The sequence below is a fragment of the Mesoplodon bidens genome (assembly GCF_964165515.1).
Source record: "Mesoplodon bidens genome assembly, chromosome: 15".
Lineage (NCBI taxonomy): Eukaryota > Metazoa > Chordata > Mammalia > Artiodactyla > Ziphiidae > Mesoplodon > Mesoplodon bidens.
Genome location: NC_138171.1, coordinates 71,867,390 through 71,889,243, shown reverse-complemented (window position 1 = coordinate 71,889,243; position 21,854 = coordinate 71,867,390). Strand labels below are relative to the sequence as shown.

The window sequence follows — 21,854 nt, the reverse complement described above, 5'->3', positions numbered from 1 at the left end:
GCAGAGGTAGGGCTAAAAATCCCAAGCTTCCGATCATGGCCTGGTCTTTCTGGTGACCAGCTTCCATCCAGAGGCCACTTAGAGTCACGTCATTAGAACAGAAGACACCCCCATCACCCAGGAAGTTACAGGGTTCAAGGAGCCCTGTGCCAGGAACCAGGGGCAGACACCAGTATGTATATTTTCTATTATCTCACAATAGGGAACTTGGTTATGTCCATGAAATAACTAACAGGGAACTAGAGGCCCTGGCTCCGTATCTGGCCCAATCATGTCCACAGAACAAGGGGAAAATAGAGGACGTATTTATTTCCATGGAATAATAGGAAAATATGTTGCTTGGTTACAGCCAAGGGGTAAGAGGAAAATAGGGAGCCTGACTATTTCCATGGAATAAGGGTACACTCGTTGGTTATGTTCATGAAAAGTGAAAAATGGGAACCCTGTTCTTGTCAATAGAGGAAGGGGAAAATATGGCCTGGTTATAGCATGAAACCATAGCAAATATGGGGCCTGTGTATGTCCATGGAACAAGGGTTGGGAAGGAGGGAATGCAAAGGGGCATGAGGAAACTTTGGGGGGTAGATGTGTTCATTTTTATGGATTGTACAGATGATCTCATGGGAGATACGTATGTCAAAGCTCATCAAAGTGTGAGTTTAAATATGTGAGTTCATTGTATGTCAATTATACCTCAAAAGAGCAGTTTGGATGGATGGATGAGTGGGTGGGTGGAGAGGTAGATGGAAGGACAGATGGATGGATGAACAGATGGATGGACGGATGCATGGACAAATGGATGAATGAGTAAGTGGACAGGTGGATGGAAGGACAGGTGGATGAATGGACAGATGGGTGGATAGAAGGATGGATGGACAGTTGGGTGGATGGATGGATGAATGGATGGATGGGTGGATGGATGGGTGGATGAGTGAGTGGGTGGACAGGTGGATGGATGGATGGATGAAGGGTGTGCAGGAATAAGCACAGAGCTTCCTGTGGAACAGGCACTCAGACTGGAGTCCCCCTCCTGCCACCACCCCTTTCCCTGACTGGTACCCGGGCCACTGAGTGGGAAAGGGCTGCCCTGCAGAGCCTTGCGGGGGCAAGGATGAGAAGAGTGAGGTCTGCACCTTGGCTCCTTCCACCTGCCTGGACCCAGGCTACCTTCTCGTCTGCCGCCATGCCACCCAGAGGAAGACAATAGTTGGTTCTTAAGAAAGAGGAAGCATCTTTCCCAAGAGTCCAACAAACCTGACCTCCTGACTCACAGGCTGAACCTGGTAGCAGAGCCATGGCTGCACAAGTCACGGTGGCAAGAGGGTGGGATTCATCTCAGATGAGCCCTTGGCTGGTTGTGTGTGAGTCAAGTAGCAGGGATCCAAGGGGGGCCCCTCTGTGAGCTGCACAACTTCCTGGTTTTGCTGTTGCCAACCAGGCTTGGGCTTTCTTTATCAGCTGCTCCCAGGGGAAAATAAGCAGGAAATGAAACTGCCTTAGCACTCAACAGAAAGGCTCTGCTTGTGAGGCTGGGGTCTGGAGACAGGAGTTTCCTAACTGTGGCTTTTAACCCACTCCCTGGTGCTACCTTGGTCATTGCTATGTCCCCCACCCCTGCTGCCCTCGTCCCATGAAGTTCTCAGGGCCTGCACAGATCACCCTGGACAAAACCTCTGCTCGTCGTGTTACACTCTGACTGGACATATGAAGTGGGGTGCCATTGCTCCCCAAAGTGGGGGGGACCTGGAGGTCATGTAGCAGGTGGGAACCCATGCCCTAGGGTGCCTGGTATGCTCCAGGACAGGTAGCCAGGTAGAGCATACCCTGCCCAGCCAGGCTGGGTCCAGACATCCGGGCTGGTCAGTGGTCAGTCTGGTCTCACTGTGTGGCCTGGGCTGCTGTGAAGGGGGGCGCTGCCCAGCAGGGGCCAAGGTGGGGCAGCCTCGCCACTGTGGCTTGGCCATTGCTTTACCTCCTGAGTCTCTTTCTGGGACTGTAAAATCGGTGTCATAGGAAGCTGACTGTGAAAGTTAAATGATAAAAGATACAGAAGTGTCAGCATGGTGCCTGGGGCAGGGCTTCAGCTGTTTTAATAAGAAGGAGGAGGTGAGGCAGGTGGACTGGCCCTGGGCTTCTGGCCACTTCCTCCCTCCATCCCTCTGCCAGTGCCGGCCTGGGCCTGGGACACGGGTCACAGTGTCACGCTCTCTTAGGGACCTGCGTCTGCTCCCGAGCCTCTTCTCCTCTATCTGGGGGAACAAATGAGCCCTTGCAAACAGCAGGCTGGCTTCCTCTGGGTTCTTCTCTCCACCGTCTTTTTGTTTTGTTTTGTTTGTGTTTGTGTTTGACAAGCTCCTCCTTTTCCCCTAAATAGTCCTGATCTGGCCTGGCTGCTGACCTGGATGTAACCCAGGCAGGATGCCAATCTATTTGAGGCTCACCCTGCCACCAGAAACCCTTCAAAGAGAGTCCAGCAAGGAGCAGCCCCGGGATGGAGGGGTGGCTGCCCCGCACGCTCCAGGCGGAGGCTGCAGGGGACACTGCCAGCTGCCAGCGGCAGCCCTGATCCCTGGGCCGCAGCAGAAGGACGTGGCTGACCCTGGCCGGAGAGGCCTGCTGGTCCCGGGGAGCAGGCCAGCAGCAGAAAGCCAGCCGTGACGAGGCGGAGCTCCAGATGGCTTGGAGCTGGCACCACCTCCAAAGGCCCAGTGGACGTTTGCTTTTTCCAGACTAGGACACCTGAGAAACCATGGGACTCAGAAGGTCAGAGAGGTCACAGGGCCTGGCATTCTGTCTCCATGGGACTTCCACCTGGGGACCGAGGGTGGCGGGTTTGTCACACGTCGTTGTCCTCTGTCACATTGCTTTTCTGCAGACGGTGTCCATAATCCTGCAATGTTGGTTTACCAGTTCCTAAGCAGGCTACTCCACTTAAACAGCCATCAGGCCCCATCCTGAAAGCAAAGAAAAGGCACCCATGCCCCACAGGCCTCTGGCTACTTCCCTGCTGTCTTTCTGGTTTTCTATGAACAAACTACTGTCCTCCTGAGGCAATGAACAGCAAAAGCTGAAGAGGACCCAGACTTTGCTGTAACCTTCAGTTCTTCAAGTCCTTTGTCCATGTTTTCTATTTGGTTGTTTGTCTTCCATTGATTTGTAGAATTTCTTTACCCTTAATAATAATTATCTGAGGGCAAATGTGCTGCAAATATCTTTTTCTGGGTTGTGGTTTTGTCTCTTCGTTGGAGTCATGCAAAGTTGGTGAAAATAAATCTTTAATCTTAAGGGAGTGAATGTATCGATTTTTTGTCTTACGGTTTGCAGTTTTGGTGTCTATTTAGGAAATCAAGGTCATAATGCTTCTTTCCTGTATTTTCACTTAAAACTTCTTAAAGTTTTTTTTTTTTTTTTTTTTTTTTTTTGCTGTACGCGGGCCTCTCACTGCTGTGGCCTCTCCCGTTGCGGAGCACAGGCTCCGGACACACAGGCTCCGCGGCCATGGCTCGCGGGCCCAGCCGCTCCGCGGCATGTGGGATCTTCCGGGATAGGGGCACGAACCCGTGTCCCCTGCATCGGCAGGCGGACTCTCAACCACTGCGCCACCAGGGAAGCCCAAAACTTCTTAAAGTTTTAAAGTTTAGCATTTCACATTTATGTCCATAACCATCAAGACTTTTTTGCATGGTGTGTTTGCTAATGTTTGTTTAAAATTTTTGTGCTCATGTTCCTAAGTGAGACTGGCCTAAAATGGTCCTTTCTCACACTGACCTTTTCTGGTCTGGGTTTCCAGGTTATACCGTCTTCAGACAATGAGCTGGGGAGTCTGTCTGTCAGGGTCCCAGCAGTAAATAGGATACAGTAGCAATAGGAGGGCTTATTTATGGGGTTATCTACAATGCTGCAGGGGCAAGGGAGCCCAGGGCATAGGGCCATCATTTGCTACGGGATGAGGGGAGCCTCAGCTGGCCACCTGGTCAGGGGATGTCCCTTACCTTCTGCCCTCCACCACAGGCTGGGCACCTTTTTGGCCAGACACAACAGGAAGTCAGAGGTCAGGGCCCCATTGATGGAGTCCGTACAGGTCAGCACCACAGGACAGACACCTCACAGACGGGTGGTGAGTGGAGCTGGGGGCAACGTGATCTGACATGGGGAGATTTCTCTGTCTTAATTCTCAGGAAGAGTTGCTACGTTTTTACTTTATCCATTTCTTTTAGGGAGTGGGAAAGAGAGATTCCCTGATCTGACTTCATTTCATTGTCTTTACCAGATACCCTCCTATGTAGTCAATTCTCATCATTCGAGGTAGTTCTGTTCTGTAAAGTCAGCACAAACCCTAAATTAACAAAGACCGAACCATCGCCATCCCAGGGTAACATAGGTTTGCTTCCCGTGAGTGTCTGGTCACCCATCAGTATGTCACCATCTTGTATATGAAATATATCGTTTTATTTGACATCTCGTTGACTCATTAACAGGGACTCACAGCCAACAGCCTTGTAACTCGTGCCTGAATGAAGCTTATCCAACAGGAGGGCATGGCCCGCCTTCTCCCCTGAGGACGCTAGACAGCACTTCAGCACCCGGCTCGGGGGCCGGTTTAAATAGTGAAATCGCCAACAGAAAGTACAAAATGTGAAAAACATAGCACTAAATAGACTATGAGAAGGACAGTCATTTACAACACGAGACCATCGTGTGGACTCGTCCTTGTGTGCATCGAGCACGCCAATATCTCCTGCTCTGCACACGTCTGCAAATGACCGCAAAAGTGCCTTGGGTGTTGACTTTGGTTACAAATAAATGTTAGGGAATAGGCACAGTTGCAGGCACAGAATCCTTGGACAACAAGCATCACCAGTGTTTCCCGATCCCGTCACCAGTACAGAGGGGCAGAGTGTGAAGAGTGGGGCGGGCACCACACCCTAGAGAAGCTGAGTCCATGTGACAGCTGCTGGGAAAACCCTTCTTGCATTTTGGGACGGCCCTGAGTGTTTTGGTAATAGCCAGATGTGACAAAACCCAAATATGCCATAATGGGGAACGGATACGTTAAATTCAGTGCAGTGAACTATTACCCATGAACAATCAATTACAAAGACTTGTAGCAATGTAGAAAATGCTTCTTTCCTAAACAAAATACAAATATACACCCTAATAATTCCTGCATATTTGTAGGTTTAAAAGATAAAGATTTAAAATTTTTATTTTATTTTATTTTATTTATTTTTTTAACTCTTATATTAGAGTATAGTTGAGTAATAATGTCGTGATAGTTTCAGGTGTACAGCAAAGTGACTTAGTTATATATTTTCCCATTTAGGTTGTTACATAATATCCAGCAGAGGTCCCTGTGCTATATGGTAGGTCCTTGTTGGTCATCCATTTTAAATATAGCAGTGTAAAAGATAAAGATTTGATAGGAAAACATATTTGTGAAAAAGAAAGTCTCAGGTAGGTAGAAATATGGGTGAAAAATTTTTTCCTAAAATTTCCTTTAAGGTAGCATTAAATAATAATGTGAAAGGAGGGACTTCCCTGGTGGTCCAGTGGTTAAGACTGCACTCCCAACACAGGGGTCACGGGTTCAGTCCCTGGTCAGGGAACTAAGACTCAGTGCAGCCAAAAAACAAAATAAATAAATATTAAAATAAACAAATTCCATTAAAAAAATAATGTGAAAGGATATCAGAACAGTCCAGGAAATAAACTATTTTTTCCCTTTAAGCCATTGTGCCTGTAGCTCAGAACCATAACTTTGAAAAGAATTATATTAAGCTGAGAGAAAAGAGAGGTCTTTGAACATATCATATGAATAAAAGTTGTGTCATCTTCGTTTTTATGCCCATTTGCCATATTTAAAAGCATCAAGTTAATTTCGAAACACGTTTTAGAGTTTCATATAGATTAATTAGAAGAATAACATTAACAACAATACTATTTTTTCATGAGTATTTATTTTAACTTAAAATTTTCTGTTTCCTATAACAGATATTGTGTATTAAATTAATTTTACCTTTCCTAATTCTTTGTTCTAAATTTTATAAAATAATTTCTTAAGGAAATGTTAAATAACATTAACAAAGCTGCCTTTGGGAATATTTCTAGAAATTTTGACATGGTGTGAAATGTCTAAAACATACACATACCCAAATGTTGTTTCGAAAAGTAAAACAATTGTAATAAAAAACACAGATCCAGTGATTCCTCTGAAGCTCCCCATTCAATTGCTCTTGCGTTTTGCAAGTCCTTGAGGAAAATGAAAAGAACCACTGGAAATAAAGTAATTAAACACTATCCTTAATGCTGCAAAAAGTACAGAAGCCCAACCTCATCAACAAGAACGGAGAACATTTCTCGTCCTGAATTCGTTACTTTGATGCTTTTGGATGAAGGGCCTTCTGGAATGGCTTCCTTTTCCCCTCTGTCTAAAGGGGAGCGGTGGATGGGGCCTGGCTTTGACTGGCTGCCTCTGAGCCACTCACGCTGCAGATGGAAGCGAGGTTGAGATGTCCTTGGAGGAGGCAGCTGAAGACGGGGCAGAGCCTCTCGGGGCTCCAGGGCCCTTGGAGGCAAGGGCGACTCCCAGCTTGGGGGCTTCTGCTTCCCAGCTTTGTCAGCACAACCAGAGTGGACCAGAGTGGGGACTGTCTCCCTGGAACCTAACTGTGGAGGTTTTAACATGTCTGCAAAGCCTTTGAGACCCTCCCCTTGAACACAGGTGAGTGATTTCCTTCCGGGAAACGGAAGTGATGCCTGGAAACTTTGGAGACTAGGTTAAAGGTGATGGGGCTGCTGCCTGGGTGCCGGCCCCCAGCACCTTTGGCTCTTTGGCCACCATGTGAGTCCAGAGAGAGCCTGCGAGGGGCCACATGAGTCTTCCCACCCCCGGCACCAGTTGAGTGGGAAGAGTCAACCCCAGCTCTAGCTACACCCTCACTGAGAGACCCCGAGTGAGACGCCAGGCATCCCAGGCAGCGCCTCGACCACGGGGGATGACAGTGACAAATGGCTGTTGTGGTTTTATACCACGTTGGAAGTGGGAACCAGAGCCCTGCGTCTGCAGCGACCCACAGGTGAGAAACTCGGCTGATGAACTTGTGATGAGCATGGGGGCCGGAACGCACCTACTGGTCCTCAGCGCACACTCTCCCTGTCCAGGCTGGTGTCCTCCCAGAAACAGACCTCGAGACAAGGATTCTAGTGAGAGCAGTCTGTGGGGAGGTGACACCACTAGGCAGCGCCAGTAGGGGTGTGGGGACAGGGCGGGGAAGGAAGCCAATGCAGGGCACCAAACAAGCTGCCTTCTCCTTTTGGCAACAGGGGCTCATTCCCACTGAGCACCTCAGGGGAGAGTGTAGGACATTCCTCAGCTGTCCCACCAGAGGGGTATTTATCCTCCAACTTCTAACAGTCATTGATTGAGGGCTGCTCTCAGGAGGCAAAGGGGCATGAATTCCCCTGTTCATGAGGTTAATTACCTCCCCCTTGCCTCGCGCAGCATCCAATCAGAGCAGGCTGGAAGGGCAGAGAGAACTGTCAGGAGAATTGCAGGGGCTGGCAGTTGGGAGCAGCAGGGACTGGAAGATAGTCACCGTCAGAAGTTTCCTACTGACTTTGGAACCAGAGGGTGACACTAGGTTAGCGGTACATGGCAGCTGCTGCCTGGCCACTGAGCAGTCAGAGGCACCCTGAGGCAGGCCGCAAGGGCGCCCGCTGCCCCCACAGGTGCTGGCTCCACACGGGACCCCCATGCTGCAGCCCCTCTGCAAGCACATGCAGACACCACACCTAGATTCCCACGTGGGTCACGTCCTGACCCGCCTTTCCTAGAGCTGCAGCTGTCACAGGGCCTGTGTCTGCCTTTGCAGACCACCTCTCAGGCGGGTGGGTGGACACGACATTGCACCTACTCCTGTGTGTCCGTCACCTGACCTGCTCACAGGGATAGGCCTGCAGCTTCTGCCTGGCTCCGTCTCGTTCGGGGTGAAGCTCCTCTTTTCCAGCTCCATCTTCTCAAAAGCTCTGAAGCCGTCTTCCTCTTTTCTTCAAAGTGTCCAGAGCTGCCGAAAGGCAAGGTATGCACAGGCCAGTGTTGTCCACTAGAACTCTGTACAGTGATAAAACGGCAGCCACTAGCTACATGTGGCTGTTCAGCAGTTGAAATGTGGCATGACTGAGGGGTGAAATTTACATTTCATTTCATATTATCTGATCTAAATTTAAGTGGCCACCATCCTGGCTGGCACAGGTGTGGGCCACGGCTCCTTTGGACCTACTCCAGGGCCTTGCCCCCTCCCTGGTCCACTACAGCTTCTCCCTCCTGCTTTGAGGATCCCTCCTCCGTCCCTCTGGTCAGTGCTCATTCTGAGAGGTCTGTCCCTCTGCCCTGCCGGGAGAAGAAAACACGCACTTGACACAACAATGAAGGTTTGATGTTTTTTTTCCCACAGGGGTGTGGTCTGGGGGGAAGGCTGGGAGTGCCCGTGAGAAAGAAGAGACTGAGCGAAATACCCAGAAACATCAAAACTGTCCAGATGTCCCCCCGCCACCCATCACGGCAAGTTCTGGTTTAGAGAAGGCAGTCCATCCTGCCTCCTTCTCTGCTGACTACAGATTTGAGAATCTAGAATTGCATGCTTCAGAATAGTGGTGTTCCTTCTTAAACGCACACTTCCTAGACTCCAGCTCCACGAGATGCCAATACAAAGAGCGAGGAGCTCAGGGCTCAGTATTTCTTGAACATCCTTTGGGAACTGCTTTAATCAACACACTCACGCTGCACTTGGAGTTTTCGAGTTGGACCCTCCACCAAATCCCCACAGACTGCTGTGCTCCTCAACTGCTCGTGTCCACTTTTTGCAGTTTTTCTCTTTACTCCTGCATTTACTTCCTCTAATTTCCTGCTTCCTTCTTCATCAATACTGCTCCAGATTAGCTTTTTTGAAGTTAGAATAATGCATGTAGTAAAAGTTAATAAACTCTGCCTGAGGATCTGAGGCTTCCTTCCATCTCTAGAGTGGCTGCACTGTAGGGACTCTGTGACATATGCTTTAGTGACCTTTCTTTTTAGGAGTTTGACCCTTCTTGCCTTGCTCTCTCGGTTCAGGCTTCATTTGCTTAGATGTATTTTGTGTGCCAGTGCCCACAGTGTATTTATTAATAGTTTGAAACTCACAAGTTCTCATTTGGCAGCGATTTTCATATTTGCTTCACCACCTCTGCTTTAGCATTACCAATGTAAATGGCCTAGACTTTGCATTAAAAAATAACTCCCTCTGTCCTTCCAGGACAGGCCTGGAAATCGTTGGCACAGGGTAGCGTCTATCTACGGATACTTCTCCTAGGAGATTTTAAGTTCCTGGCAGGCAGAACTGTGTCCCGGGAGACCCACTCCACACTATAGCCAGCATTATGTAAAGAGTAAGAGAGCTAGGGCTTCCCTGGTGGCGCAGTGGTTGAGAGTCCACCTGCCAATGCAGGGGACACGGGTTTGTGCACCGGTCCGGGAAGATCCCACATGCCAGGGAGCAGCTGGGCCCGTGAGCCATGGCCGCTGAGCCTGCGTGTCCGGAGCCTGGGCTCCGCAAAGGAGAAGCCACAACAGTGAGAGGCCCGCGTACCGCAAAAAAAAAAAAAACAAGAGAGCTCAATGGCTCACATCCATTGAAAAGCATTCAGTCAATAAAAACAGAGGATTATGCACATATCCCATATATGCAAGTCTTCTTTAACCAAGGAGGAGGACCGACAGAAAGTTACAATATGCGGAGACTGAAAAACAACTCTGAATTAAAACAATAATAAATTTATTTATTTATTTTTGGCTGCGTTAGGTCTTCTTTGCTGCACGAAGGCTTTCTCTAGTTGCGGCTAGTGGGGGTTACTCTTCCTTCTGGTGCACAGGCTTCTCACTGCGAGCACAGGCTCAGTAGTTGTGGTCCACAGGCTTAGTTGCTCCACAGCATGTGGGATCTTCCCAGACCAGGGTTTGAACCCGTGTCCCCTGCATTGGCTGGCAGATTCTTAACCACTGCGCCACCAGGGAAGCCCCAACTCTGAATTTATATTGGGGCAAACGTTTCCTTCTTAAATGCCTTGCTCTGAAGATAAACGTGGCTCCTCCTGCTGCTGGAGCTGGAGGGTGGGTGGGCGGGGCATGGCAAGGTTATTGCAGCTTCGGCCCTGGACGCCTTACATCACGCTCGCGGAATTCGCGTGCAGTGAAGCTTTCCAGCCTGCCACCCGCCGTGTCCTCATCCACCCCGTTGTCCCCGCGTCCCCGTTCATCCCCTGGCCACGGTCGTGCTGGACAGAGACTCCTGATCCAACGTGATGCTTGAGTTTGAGGCGGTCTTCTCTGGAAGCCACGGGCTCTTTTCCGTTCCCCACATCCTTAGAAGATTAACGTTCCCCTTCGCAGAGGGCCCTACAGAGGGTCAGGACACCCGCCTCGAGACCCCCGACGCCCGCGGGCTCTGCGGCCTTCTGGGTATGGTAGTGGACGCCTCGCTCGCTCCCGCCGCTAGAGTGCGGCCTGGACTACAACTCCCGACAGGTTGCACGCCGCGCCTCCGCGCCCCGCAGCTGCGAGAGGACGGCCCGGGCGCGGCCTGGACTGCAACTCCCGACAGGCTGCGCGCCCCGCTGCTGCGAGAGGACCAGGAGGCGCGGGAGGCGCGCCCGACCCGGAGAGAAGGTTGTGGCGGCTGTCGCGGCTGGCGACATGGACAACGCGGGGAAGGAGCGAGAGGCGGTGCAACTCATGGCGGAGGCCGAGAAGCGAGTCAAGGCTTCCCACTCCTTTCTCCGAGGGCTCTTTGGGTGAGCGGGGGACCGCGCGTGCCCTGAGCGGGGGTCTCCGTCCCTGGCCGGCGGCCCCCCAACTTCCCTCGGGGGCCCCCAGAATGCCCCAGGGGCCCTCAACCCTCACACGCCCTCCAGAGATTCCCCTAGGGCCCTTCGGCGCCCCCTGGAATCCCCAGAACGCCCCAGGCCGCCCCCACGCTCCAGGGACCTCCTAGGACCCCCGGAGTCCCCCACCTGCCCTCCAGGGATCCCCTGGAACCCCCGGAGCCCTCCCCACGCACACCCTGGAACCCCACGGCGCTCCAGGGGCCCCCATGCGCACTCCAGGGATCCCCTAGGACCCCCGAAGGCCCCCACCCCCGCGCGGTGCGGTGTCCCACCGGCCGCGCGGGTGTGCGTGACCCTCCCCACGGCGGCCACACCGGTTTGTTATTTAGCCACGAGTGAGCCCACGCAGCTCGGGAGACCCGTGTGGGCGTGAGGCGCCGGGGAGTGGCGGGTCCCGGACCCCCAGCCCCAGCGCCTGGCCCGCGGTCTTTTGGGGGCGTCGGGCTGGCGGTGGGGCCGCGGCAGCCGCATTCCACCACCCGGTGCCCGGTGCGTCTTGCGCCAAGTACAGGTTTAATAAATATCCGTGGGAGGAATGAGTACGTTTTCTCAAACTGGTGTCTTTTCCTTCACTGGAGATTGATGTGATACCCAGGGCCTCCTGTTGGATTAGGGATAACGCAACTCCTCTAAGTCTGCGTCATTTGGGAATCCCGTTAATTTCCTATAATTCTTCTGTGCTCTCCTAGGGAAGGTCTTAAATTCGGATTTCCCAAAAAGCAGAGCCTGCATTGACAGTCCTTGGAAGAATTCTGGGCGGTTGAATATGTGAATGATTCAGCTGTTTAGAATGAGAGAGGCAGAAAGTTCGTGGTGGTTTACTCTTTTTCCTTTTGGAAGTGAAAGGTCCTCGGCCAACACCCAGAGCATGTTTTTATTCGGAGAAGGACCGGGGGTCCGTATTTAACTGTTGCACTGTTAGACGCAGTTTTATTTCTGTACAAAATCGGTTTGGAATCTGCTAGTCTTACCACCTCCGTTCTTTTGGTAATACTTTACCGTTGTTGATAATCTCCAGGAAATGCTCATATGCAGGTTTCATGCAGTGCACGTAGTGCAGGGTGCAAAGACGCAGAAAGGTAAGGTTCCTGTCCTCAAAAATCTCTCGGGGCATTTATCCCAGCTGGTTTCTAAATTTCTCATGTGATGTGTGGTCTGCATTGTAGCAGTGAATTATAAATTTGTTCCCCTTTAAAAGTTATGGCAATACATAAGGAGCACTGCATGTCATAGCGCCTCAAGTTGGGAGGTGATCTTAAAGGCACAGCGTTTCAAGTCCAGATGTGCTTCCCTGGAAGAGAATCTGTAATTGGCAGAGGAAAAAAGCCGAGAGCACTTGATGCTTCTCAGGGGCGTGCTCCTTGCTGTGAAGAGGTGTTGCGTTATTGTTTTCGTGAAAGTAGGCCAGATCTTGAATCAGTAATCCTTAAGGGATTTTAAAAAGGCCTTTTGTCTTTTTTCTCCTTGGCTGTTGATCACCTGTTTCATTGGCAGGCTGTATGGGAAGACTTCATCCTCACCATTCACACTCAGTTTGCTTGAAAGTCATTGCATCCTAGGTCTGACCTGGATCCAGCAGGTCAGTTTATTATCCTCGCTTTGGGACCTCGGGCAAGTTCCTTAGCCTCTCTGTGCCTCAGTTTCCTTGGCTATGAAATGAGGGTAAGAGAAGTATATCTCATAGTGAATGAGGGTTTTGCGAGTATATGCTTGTAAAACATTTAGTCATTGAAGATGGGGATTATGAAATATTAATTAGTATCTTCATCAACATTTTCAGGCCCAGTTATTTATCAAGGAAGCAGCCAGACAGATCAAGTAACTTTGCCAGGATTTCGGAGCCAAAGACCTTTTGGACTGTATCATTGGTCTTTTAATGAAATAAAGTATTTGAAAGAGCTTTGCACCATGTAAGGGTTATTTATACTATGGACGACTGTGTTTATAGTAATACTTGGCTCCAGAAAAACTTGGGGAAGAGGGTACTCAGAGTTCTGGGAGGTTTAATAGCGTTACATAATTCTTTGAAGGCAAAAACCAGGCCTAGTTTCTCTGTCAGTGACAGTGGGAAGACAGATTCTGTATCAGTTTCAGTTGTTCAGAATCTGATGTTACGTCTAGCATCACTTGCACCTGTCATCACCCTTCTAAGCCTGGATATATGTTACTCCACCCTGTCCCCACTCCTTTAGCCAGAGAATTTTCCCATCTACGTGTTCTCCTTTATTTAAACCACAGTGTAATCTATCTTCATGTCAGGCTCCTTAGTTAACAAAACATACCTGCATCAGTATCCCCAGCCCATCTGTTTTAGAGCTGATAGTGCTTTAAAGGGGGCTGGTGGTGCTGTTTGGGGCTGTGGCAGCCATTACAAGGTGCTCAGTGTACTTTACTGCACATGTTTCACACCACGGACTCATTATCCCAGCTGCAGGTTAAAACCTGTTAGAAGTTGGTCCCCTTCACTCAGTGTTGATCCACCACCCACGCTAGTTTTGTGGCAGTGCTGCATTCTCACTATTGTTCTGTAGCTCTTCCCTTTTGGTTGCTTTCAGTAAAATTAGATGAAAGTATGCATTGTGTATTCCCGAGAAAATGTCAGTCATGCGTTCTTCTGTGTGTAAGGCACAAGTCTAGGCTTGTCTGCAAGATGTCGGTGTTCCTTCCTCGCGTCCCACTGCAGGAAAGGAGCTGCTGGGATGCAGCCATCACAAGAAGCCACTGTTGTGGTGGTCTTTCTGTTTGACTGCCAGTTAAACAGTGATGTGTTTTTTTTTAGTTGTGGAATGAAATTAAAACTTATTCTTCTGCTGACTGAGCTTTTGTATAGCAAAATTAACACCAAAAGAATTGTGTTTTGGTTTCATTTGTTTCCAGAGATGAGCTATTGAACTTTGTAGTTAATTTCAAATTTTAATTTAGCATCTTAACTACTGGTATGATGGTTAGCTGACCTGGGTCTGACAGCAAGATAGCTTTGCATTTCTCTTGTTATAGGAGACCACACTGGGTACACTGCCCAGCGCACATGGAGAGAGCGGATTAAGACTGACCGTGGGAAGATGTTCTGGATGGTTAATGCTTCCTTCTCATGTTCTTGAATGTTCCCCAGTCTCAAAGCTTATAAGGAGCTGTAAATCTGGCAGTGTTGAAGTAAATTTAATGAAAGGCCCCGTAGGTTTATCTTGAAATAACTATAAGTTTATAATTTTTTAGCTAGTTGTGAAAATTGGGAATATTTCTTAAGCATTATAGGCCATTATCAGTATTCTTCACTCAGCTTTATTTTGTCAAAGATTGTGTTTAAATTTTGCCAAAATATGGTGGGGGCATGTGAAAGCATTTATAAAGCATTTAGGTCTGCCTCAGTTACAGTAGATATTCAAATGCAGATTAAACTTTTAAGAAAAACATTAAGCTCAGATTTACTCAGAGACAGGTAGTATAGTATAAGAAATATATATGTATATTTACTCTTTATCTCCTATGTAATAAGAAATAGAGGACTTCCCTGGTGGCACAGTGGTGAAGAATCCGCCTGCCAATGCAGGGGACATGGGTTCGAGCCCTGGTCCAGGAAGATCCCACACGCCACGGAGCAACTAAACACGTGGGGCACAACTACTGAGCCTGTGCTGTGCTCTAGGGCCCTCAAGCCACAACTACTGAGCCTGCACGCCACAGCTACTGAAGCCCGCGCACCTAGAGCCCATGCTCTGCAACAAGAGAAGCCACCACAATGAGAAGCTCACACACGCAACGAAGAGTAGCCCCCGCTTGCCGCAACTAGAGAAAGCCTGCGTGCCGCAACAAAGACCCAACACAGCCCAATAAAAAGAAAAAAATAGAATAACCTATATATTGAATAATTATATATTATATAAGGTATATTATGTATGAACCATAAAAATATATACTGTTATATGTAAGAAGACCAAATATAGATTCTAGTTTACTAGCTTGGTGACCCTGGCCAAGTCAATCATATTTGGAGCTTCTGTTTTTTCGGCTTTTGAATGGGCAGGGGGGAGGAACTTACTTGTCAGAGTTGTAAGGATTGAATGAGGTGTCAGAATGCTTATTAAGCTGCACAGAGCTATATTACTGCTACTTATAATCATTTGGTTTCCTAATTTGAGTGTCAATGTCAAGTTACAGTTTGTATATCAAGTGATAAACTCTCACAAGATTGGCCTTTTTCTGTCTGCATTTTTGCAGTGTTCACCATATATTCTCTCATTCTTGTGAGCCCTGCGAGGTGCAGAGTGCTTTACAAGAAGTAGGGAGGACTGGGGTGGCCTGTGGCTCTAGGATGTAAGGTCCTGGGGCGTCTGCCTTAGTTGGTGGCTTTGGCGCAGCACCTCCCGCAGCACGTGGCTATGGCAGGCGCGCGTGGACTCTGGTGGATGTGGATACAGATGTTGATTTGTTTTCTTGTACTCTTTTGTCTAGTTTCAAGAGCAAAGGTAACAAGGAGCAGGGGAGGAGTTCATGTCGCTTTCTTCTGTTTTCTTAAATATGTGTTTGTAGTAAATCCATATATGGTAGGAAAATGCAAGGAATACAGAAGGGTTTCAGTTGAAAAGTAAAATTTTCCCTGAGTCCTCACTCTCCTAAATCTTACTCAGCAGAAGTAACCATTTAACTTTCTTTTTGATTCTTTTGATGGTTATTGCCATAAGTCTCAGTAATTTTAGAATACTTCTACTACCAGATTTATTAATTTTAGATAATATTTGTCGATCCTGCCACATAGCTTAAGTGGCAGTGCATTTTCTCCTTCACCTCTTGATTTTAGTTAATTCTCAATCTCCAAATTTTATCTCTTATATGTAAGTAACAGTTAAATTTATAATTCTACTTTAAAATTTTCTCAGATATTTCCCTATTTCTGTGAGTTATAGAGTGGCCGTGAGTATCATGTCCAAACTGGGATATTTTTGAGTTGCCAAGAAAACGGGTATAACCTAGGAGTGTCCCCGCAACCAGGACGGAGGATCATCCTAGTTAAAGGCGACTCTATATAATCTATTTTTATGCTTTCACTTTACATTCATTTGATTAGATGATAAAATGGGTAAAACTTCCATACCTTAAGTATTTTCAGTTAGTGATGCTTGTGAGTGCACAGTAAGGAGACTTTGAAAATAGAATCTCAGAGTGTTAATCACGTCTGTATTTGAATAGAGCTTAGCGTAAGTAATGGTAATTTAATTAAAATCTAACAAAGTAATAGGTCAATTCTTTCTTGGGTTAAAATATGTTTTTCACAGTAAGGAAGTATCTTCCAATTCGGTTTTAATGGGTGTTTTCATTAGGGATTGAATGAGGGCCTTTTCAATAACTGTCAGGTAAGCGTGACTTTTTTTCTTAGTTATTAGTATATTAACTAATGGATAGCCTCATACTGAACTCTGCTTTCATCCCTTGAATAACCCCTCTGGATTATAATGTATTATTTTTACTATGGGGTTCTGTTTTTAAATATTTTACTTCAAATTCTTTTATTTACAATTCTTTTGTGTATAGTCTTTCTCAGATTGAAGTATTGATGTCACAGGCAGTCATGTCACAGGTACTCTCATGAAAAGAATTTGTAAGTTTTTCTTTTTTCCCATGCTCTGGTCTTTGGATTTTTAAATAGAATCCTCTTACAGTGAAATCATCTTGGGCTTTTTGGTGGGTATTTCTTTGATAACTTTCTCTTTTTTCCCTCTGGAATTTATAATGTTTAAACTTTCTATCTCTGCTGAGGTCAGTTTTGGTAAATTGTATTTTACAAGGAAATTATTCATTTCATCCAAGTTTTAAAATTTATTTGCAGAGTTGTGCAAAGTAGTCTTTTTATGACTTTTAAAATGTTATTGCAGCAGTTATTTCCCTCTTTTTACTTCTTACTTATGTGTTAGTGCTTGTCCCCTTTTTGTCTTGATTCTTTTTCTTTAAACAACTGATATTTTGACTTATGAGCTTTACTAGTTTCCTGTTTTCTACCTTATTAATTTCTCTTTTGCCTTTATTACTTTCTTTTGTTTTTTTCCCTTGACTTTTTTGGGGGGTGAGGGGTGGTATTTAATTCATTATTTCTATTTTATTTATATGGATCCAAATATGCATGGATGAATTTTCCTTTAAAACTGTATTACTGTTTTAATTGCATCCCATAGATACTGATATATAGTGTTTTTATTTTAATTTGTTTCATCTTTGACCCAGGAGTTCTTTGAGGGTTTTGTTCCAGGTAGAAGGGCCTTTTTTGTATATTATTAATTTCTAGCTTTATTTCATTATGGTCAGAGAACGTACTGAGGTTTTCTTTGCCACCTAATGTGTGATTGGTGTTCATGAGTGGTCCACGTGCCCTTAAGAAGTGGGTTTTCTCTTTTCAGAGTGTATGACTTGCTAGAGATCCCTGAGATCTGGTTACTGATTATGTCGTTTAGGTCTTTCATGTCTATATTTTTTGTCCACTTGACCTGTTTTGGACTAAAAGGGGTATATTAATATCTCCTTTTATGAGTGTATTTCTGTCTTCTTGGATCTATTGTAATTTTTTTAATTCTTTTTTTTTATTGTAAAATAACATAACATTTACCATCGTAACCATTTTTAAGTGTAGAGTTCAGTAGTATTAAAGTACATTCAGGGCTTCCCTGGTGGCGCAGTGGTTTAGAGTCCGCCTGCCGATGCAGGGGACACGGGTTCGTGCCCCTATCCCGGAAGATCCCACATGCCGCGGAGCGGCTGGGCCCGCGAGCCATGGCCGCGGAGCCTGTGTGTCCGGAGCCTGTGCTCCGCAACGGGAGAGGCCACAGCAGTGAGAGGCCCGTGTACAGCAAAAAAAAAAAAAAAAAAAAAGTACATTCATATTGTTGTGCAGCCATCACCACCATCCCATAACTCTTGTCATCTTGTAAAACTGAAACTCTATACCCATTAATAACTCCCCATTCTCTGCTCCCCCAGCCCCTGGAAACCACCATATACTTTCTCCATGATTTCAGCTATGCTGAGTACCTCATATAAGTGGAATCATACAGTATTTGTGTTTTTGTGATTGGCTTATTTCACCTAGCATAATGTCCTCAAGCTTCATCCATATTGTAGCATATTTCAGAATTTCTTTCCTTTATAAGGCTGAGTAATCTGTCATATGTATATACCACATTTTGCTAATCCATTTCATTCATTAATGGACACTAGGGTTGCCTTCACATTTTAGCTATTGTGAATAATGCTGCTATGAACATGATTGTACAAATATCTCTTCAAGACCCTGCGTTTCATTCTCTTGGGTATATACCCCAAAATGAAATTGCTGGATTATATGGTAATTCTACTTTTAATTTTTTGGGAACTGCCATACTGTTTTTCCACAGTAGCTGTACCATTTTACATTCCCACCAACAGTGCACACAGGTTCTAATTTCTGAACATGCTTGCCAGCACTTGTTATTTTCTGGGTTTTTTTTTTTTTTTTTTTAAATAATGGCCATTCTGACAGGTGTGAGATGATATCTCATTGTGGCTTTGATTTGCATTTCCCTAATGATTAGTGATGTTGAGCATCTTTTCATATGCCTATTGGCCATTCATATATCTTCTTTGGAGAAATGTCTATTCAAGTCATTTGCCCATTTTTGAATTGGTTTGTTTTTTTGTTATTGTTGAGTTTTAGGAGTTCTCTTTATATTCTGGATATTAATCCCTTATCAGGTATGTGATTTGCAGATATTTTCTCCCATTCTGTATGGTGCCTTTTTACTCTGTGAATAGTGTCTGTGATGCATAAAATTTTTTAAATTTTCATGAAATGCAATTTCTCTATTTTTCTTTTCTAACCTGTGCCTTTAGTGTCATATCCAAGATATCATTGACAAATCCAGTGTCATGAAGCTTTTGCTGTTTTCTTCTAAGATTTTTTTGTTGTCTTAAGTATCACATTTAGGTCCTTGATCCATTTTGAGTTAATTTTTGTATAAGGTGTTAGGTAAGAGTCCAACTTTATTCTTTTGCAAGTCAGTATCCGGTTTTCCCAGCACCGTTTGTTGTAAAGACTGTCTTTTCCCTGTTAAATATTTTGGCACCCTTGTCAAAAATCATTTGCCCATATATGCAAAGATTTATTCATGCGTTCTCTATTCTAGTCCGTTGGTCAATATGTCTTTTTTTATGCCTGTACCACATTGTTTTGATTACTGTATCTTTGTAGCAAGTTTTGAAATCAGGAAGTATGAGCCCTCCAGTTTTGTTCTTCCTTCTCAAGATTATTTTGGCATTTAGGATTCCTGTAATTTCTGCTGTAGAAAGGTGGCTGCCAGGTTTGGGTACATAGATATTCACAATTAATATAATTTCATTTGAATCGTATCTTTAGCATTATGAAGTTAATTTCTTTATTTCATTTAATACTTTTGAGCCCAAATTCTACCTTGTCTGATGCCAGCAATCCCTGCTTTCTTGTTACTTGCGTTTACCTGTTTTAGAGCTGTGTTAGGTAAGAGGATTATACCTGATGCCTGTTGCCATGTGGCCTGTGCCGCCTCCCCCCAGGGAGAGGGCAGCTCCCCTCCGCGTTGAGTCCAGGCGCAGTGGCCTGAGTCCAGGCAATGTGGCCGGGACTGACTTTGAGGTAGGAAGTGAGAGCAGAAGCTGCAGGGGTCATCTGTGCTTCCCTCATGAGAGGAGTACACCCGATGGGGGCCGCATTCCAGAACAGAGAGAAGACCCACGGGGAAAGAGCCAGCAGAGTCACAACCAGCACAAGGTAGAGTGAGAGAGAGAGAGAAGCTTTGGGAAGACTTGGGGATATTTCTTGTTGCAACAAATCTGACAAAGCCAGGTTGACATATTTGGCAAACTCCCGACCAGCTCTTTATCTTGAGGCTTTCAGAATCGCTTTATTTTAGTTGTGTCTGTCATATTGAGCACAGAGTGGGGCTTGGTTTGTTGAGATGTGTGAGCACATCTAAAACTCTTCAGCACATTTACATTATTGGTATGACTGGCATATGGATGATCTTTAATTCTGTCATTTTGTTATATATGTTATGTACAGCTGACCCTTGAACAACATGGGTTGGAACTGCGTGGGTCCACTTACACGCAGGATTTTTTCAGTAGTAGGTACTGCGGTGCTGCCCGATCTGTGGAATGCGAGGGTGCGGGTGGGGGACTGCGTGTTTGGAGGGCTGGCTGCACCAGGGTCAGCACACCAACCCCCCGCACTGTTCAAGGGCCAACTGTATTATGTTTTATTTGCAGTTTTTCTTCATGTGATCTCTTTTCTCTGCTTTTTATTTAGGAAATTTCGTAATTTTATTTTACTGGCTACCTTTATGCCATGAATCTTTTTTAATATCCTTTGCTCGGTTTCCTTACTTAGGCATCTAGTATTTTATCTGCCCTGGAAAAAATCCATTACCTACCTATGTGCCACTCAGAGAGGGTGTTCTACTTACCCCTTTATCCAGGGTGTGTGTGTATTGGAGAGGTTCAGTTATTCTTCCTCCGCTTACAGTGGGGTTATGTCCTGATAAACCCCTCGTAAGTTGAAAATGTATTTAATACACCTAACCTACCGAACATGATAGCTTAGCCTGGCCTTCCTTCAGCATGCTCAGAACACTTCCCTTAGCCTACAGTTGGGCAAAACAATCTAGCACAAGGCCTATTTTATAATAGTGTGGAATGTCTCTTGCTATTCATTGAATAGGTACTGCAAGTGAAAAGCAGAGTGGGCATCTGGGTCCAAAATGGTTGTGAGTGTGTCGGTGATCACATGGCTGACTGCGAGCGCAGCTGGTGTCCCTGCCAGACCCATCACAAGAGAGGGTCTACTGCATGTCCCTAACTTGGGGAAGGATCAGAATTCGAAGCCTGGCTTCTCCTGAACGCTCCGCCTTCTATCAGGACGTTAGTGCGGCTTCGTTGATGACTAGGGTCGTGGGGGGGGGTGGGGCTTGCTGCCCCTCCAGTTCTGCCTCCTCCCGTTTCCTGAGACCCTGAGTTTATTTCCACCTCCGCCTTCTTCCCTTCACTGCCAAGCCTCCTCTCCCCCTCCCTCCCGCAGAAGCACGTCTTCTGGAGTCTGCCGCCTCTAGCCAGGCCACCCTTCCAGCCCCCCAGTTGCTCCAGGTCTCATACCTGCCTCCTTGACCCCACTCTGCGGCTCCTCCTTGCTGGGGTCTTGTCGTCTGTGAGCTGCTGTTGCTGGGAGCCTGCCGCACCCCCTCTTGTGTCCAGGCGTCCCCTCCTGATTTCTCGCAGGGGCTGTGTCCCTGGCTCTGCTAATTCAGGGTCTTTATTTCCCCAGCTTTATTTAAATGAAGTCTTGTTGAATTCTGTCTGCTAGTTTTGCCCTGAGTGTATTACGGGTGGTTGTATCTGCTCCTTGTTGATCTGTGTGGTTCTGGAGGATGTGAGGACGCGCTTGTATCTAGGCAGCCATCATTGTCCTATGGGAATGACAAGTCTGAAAGATTAAATTCAGTTTAAAAATTGAATTTTTATAAAGATTGAAATTAAATATGAAAAATGCTCTTGGCAAGTCGTGTTGTGTGTGTCATTTCTGAGTTTATCCAGTAATCCCTATTTTTGGCTTCCTTGTAATATTTAAGTATCTTGGTTTGTTTTACTAAAAGGTCCAATCTATACATGTCTCTTCTCTTCAAGAGAGCTGACTCCCCATATCAAGCCAAGGCCTTGGAACTATTACCAAATAAAGTCCAAGTAGCTTTCTTTGCTGTACCTGTTCTTGTAACTTTATTTCAGCAAGTTATGCTTAAATGCAGATACTTTTGTCAGACAGTCTTTAACTGTCTCAGATTGTTTCCTGTGTCTGAGAATCTGTGATTATTTTTTGTGACATAAATGGAAATAAAGTGAGATGGTCTCAGAAGATGGAATCCCAGGGTCCAGGGCAAAGCACTGAGGCC

General features: G+C 46.3%; 1 protein-coding gene across 2 annotated transcripts in view; it reads left to right on the top strand.

Moving 5' to 3' along the window:
• The first annotated feature begins 10,612 nt into the window (after positions 1-10,612).
• NAPB (NSF attachment protein beta) overlaps positions 10,613-21,854 on the top strand; it is a 40,123-nt gene continuing 28,881 nt past the window's right edge. Inside the window, exon 1 of one of the 2 annotated variants that reach the window (XM_081256392.1) lies at positions 10,613-10,824. In XM_081256392.1, coding sequence (XP_081112518.1) covers positions 10,727-10,824 — 98 coding nt within the window. In that variant the 5' untranslated portion in view covers positions 10,613-10,726. The remainder of the gene's footprint in view (positions 10,825-21,854) is intronic. The other variant, XM_081256393.1, reaches the window with a different exon arrangement.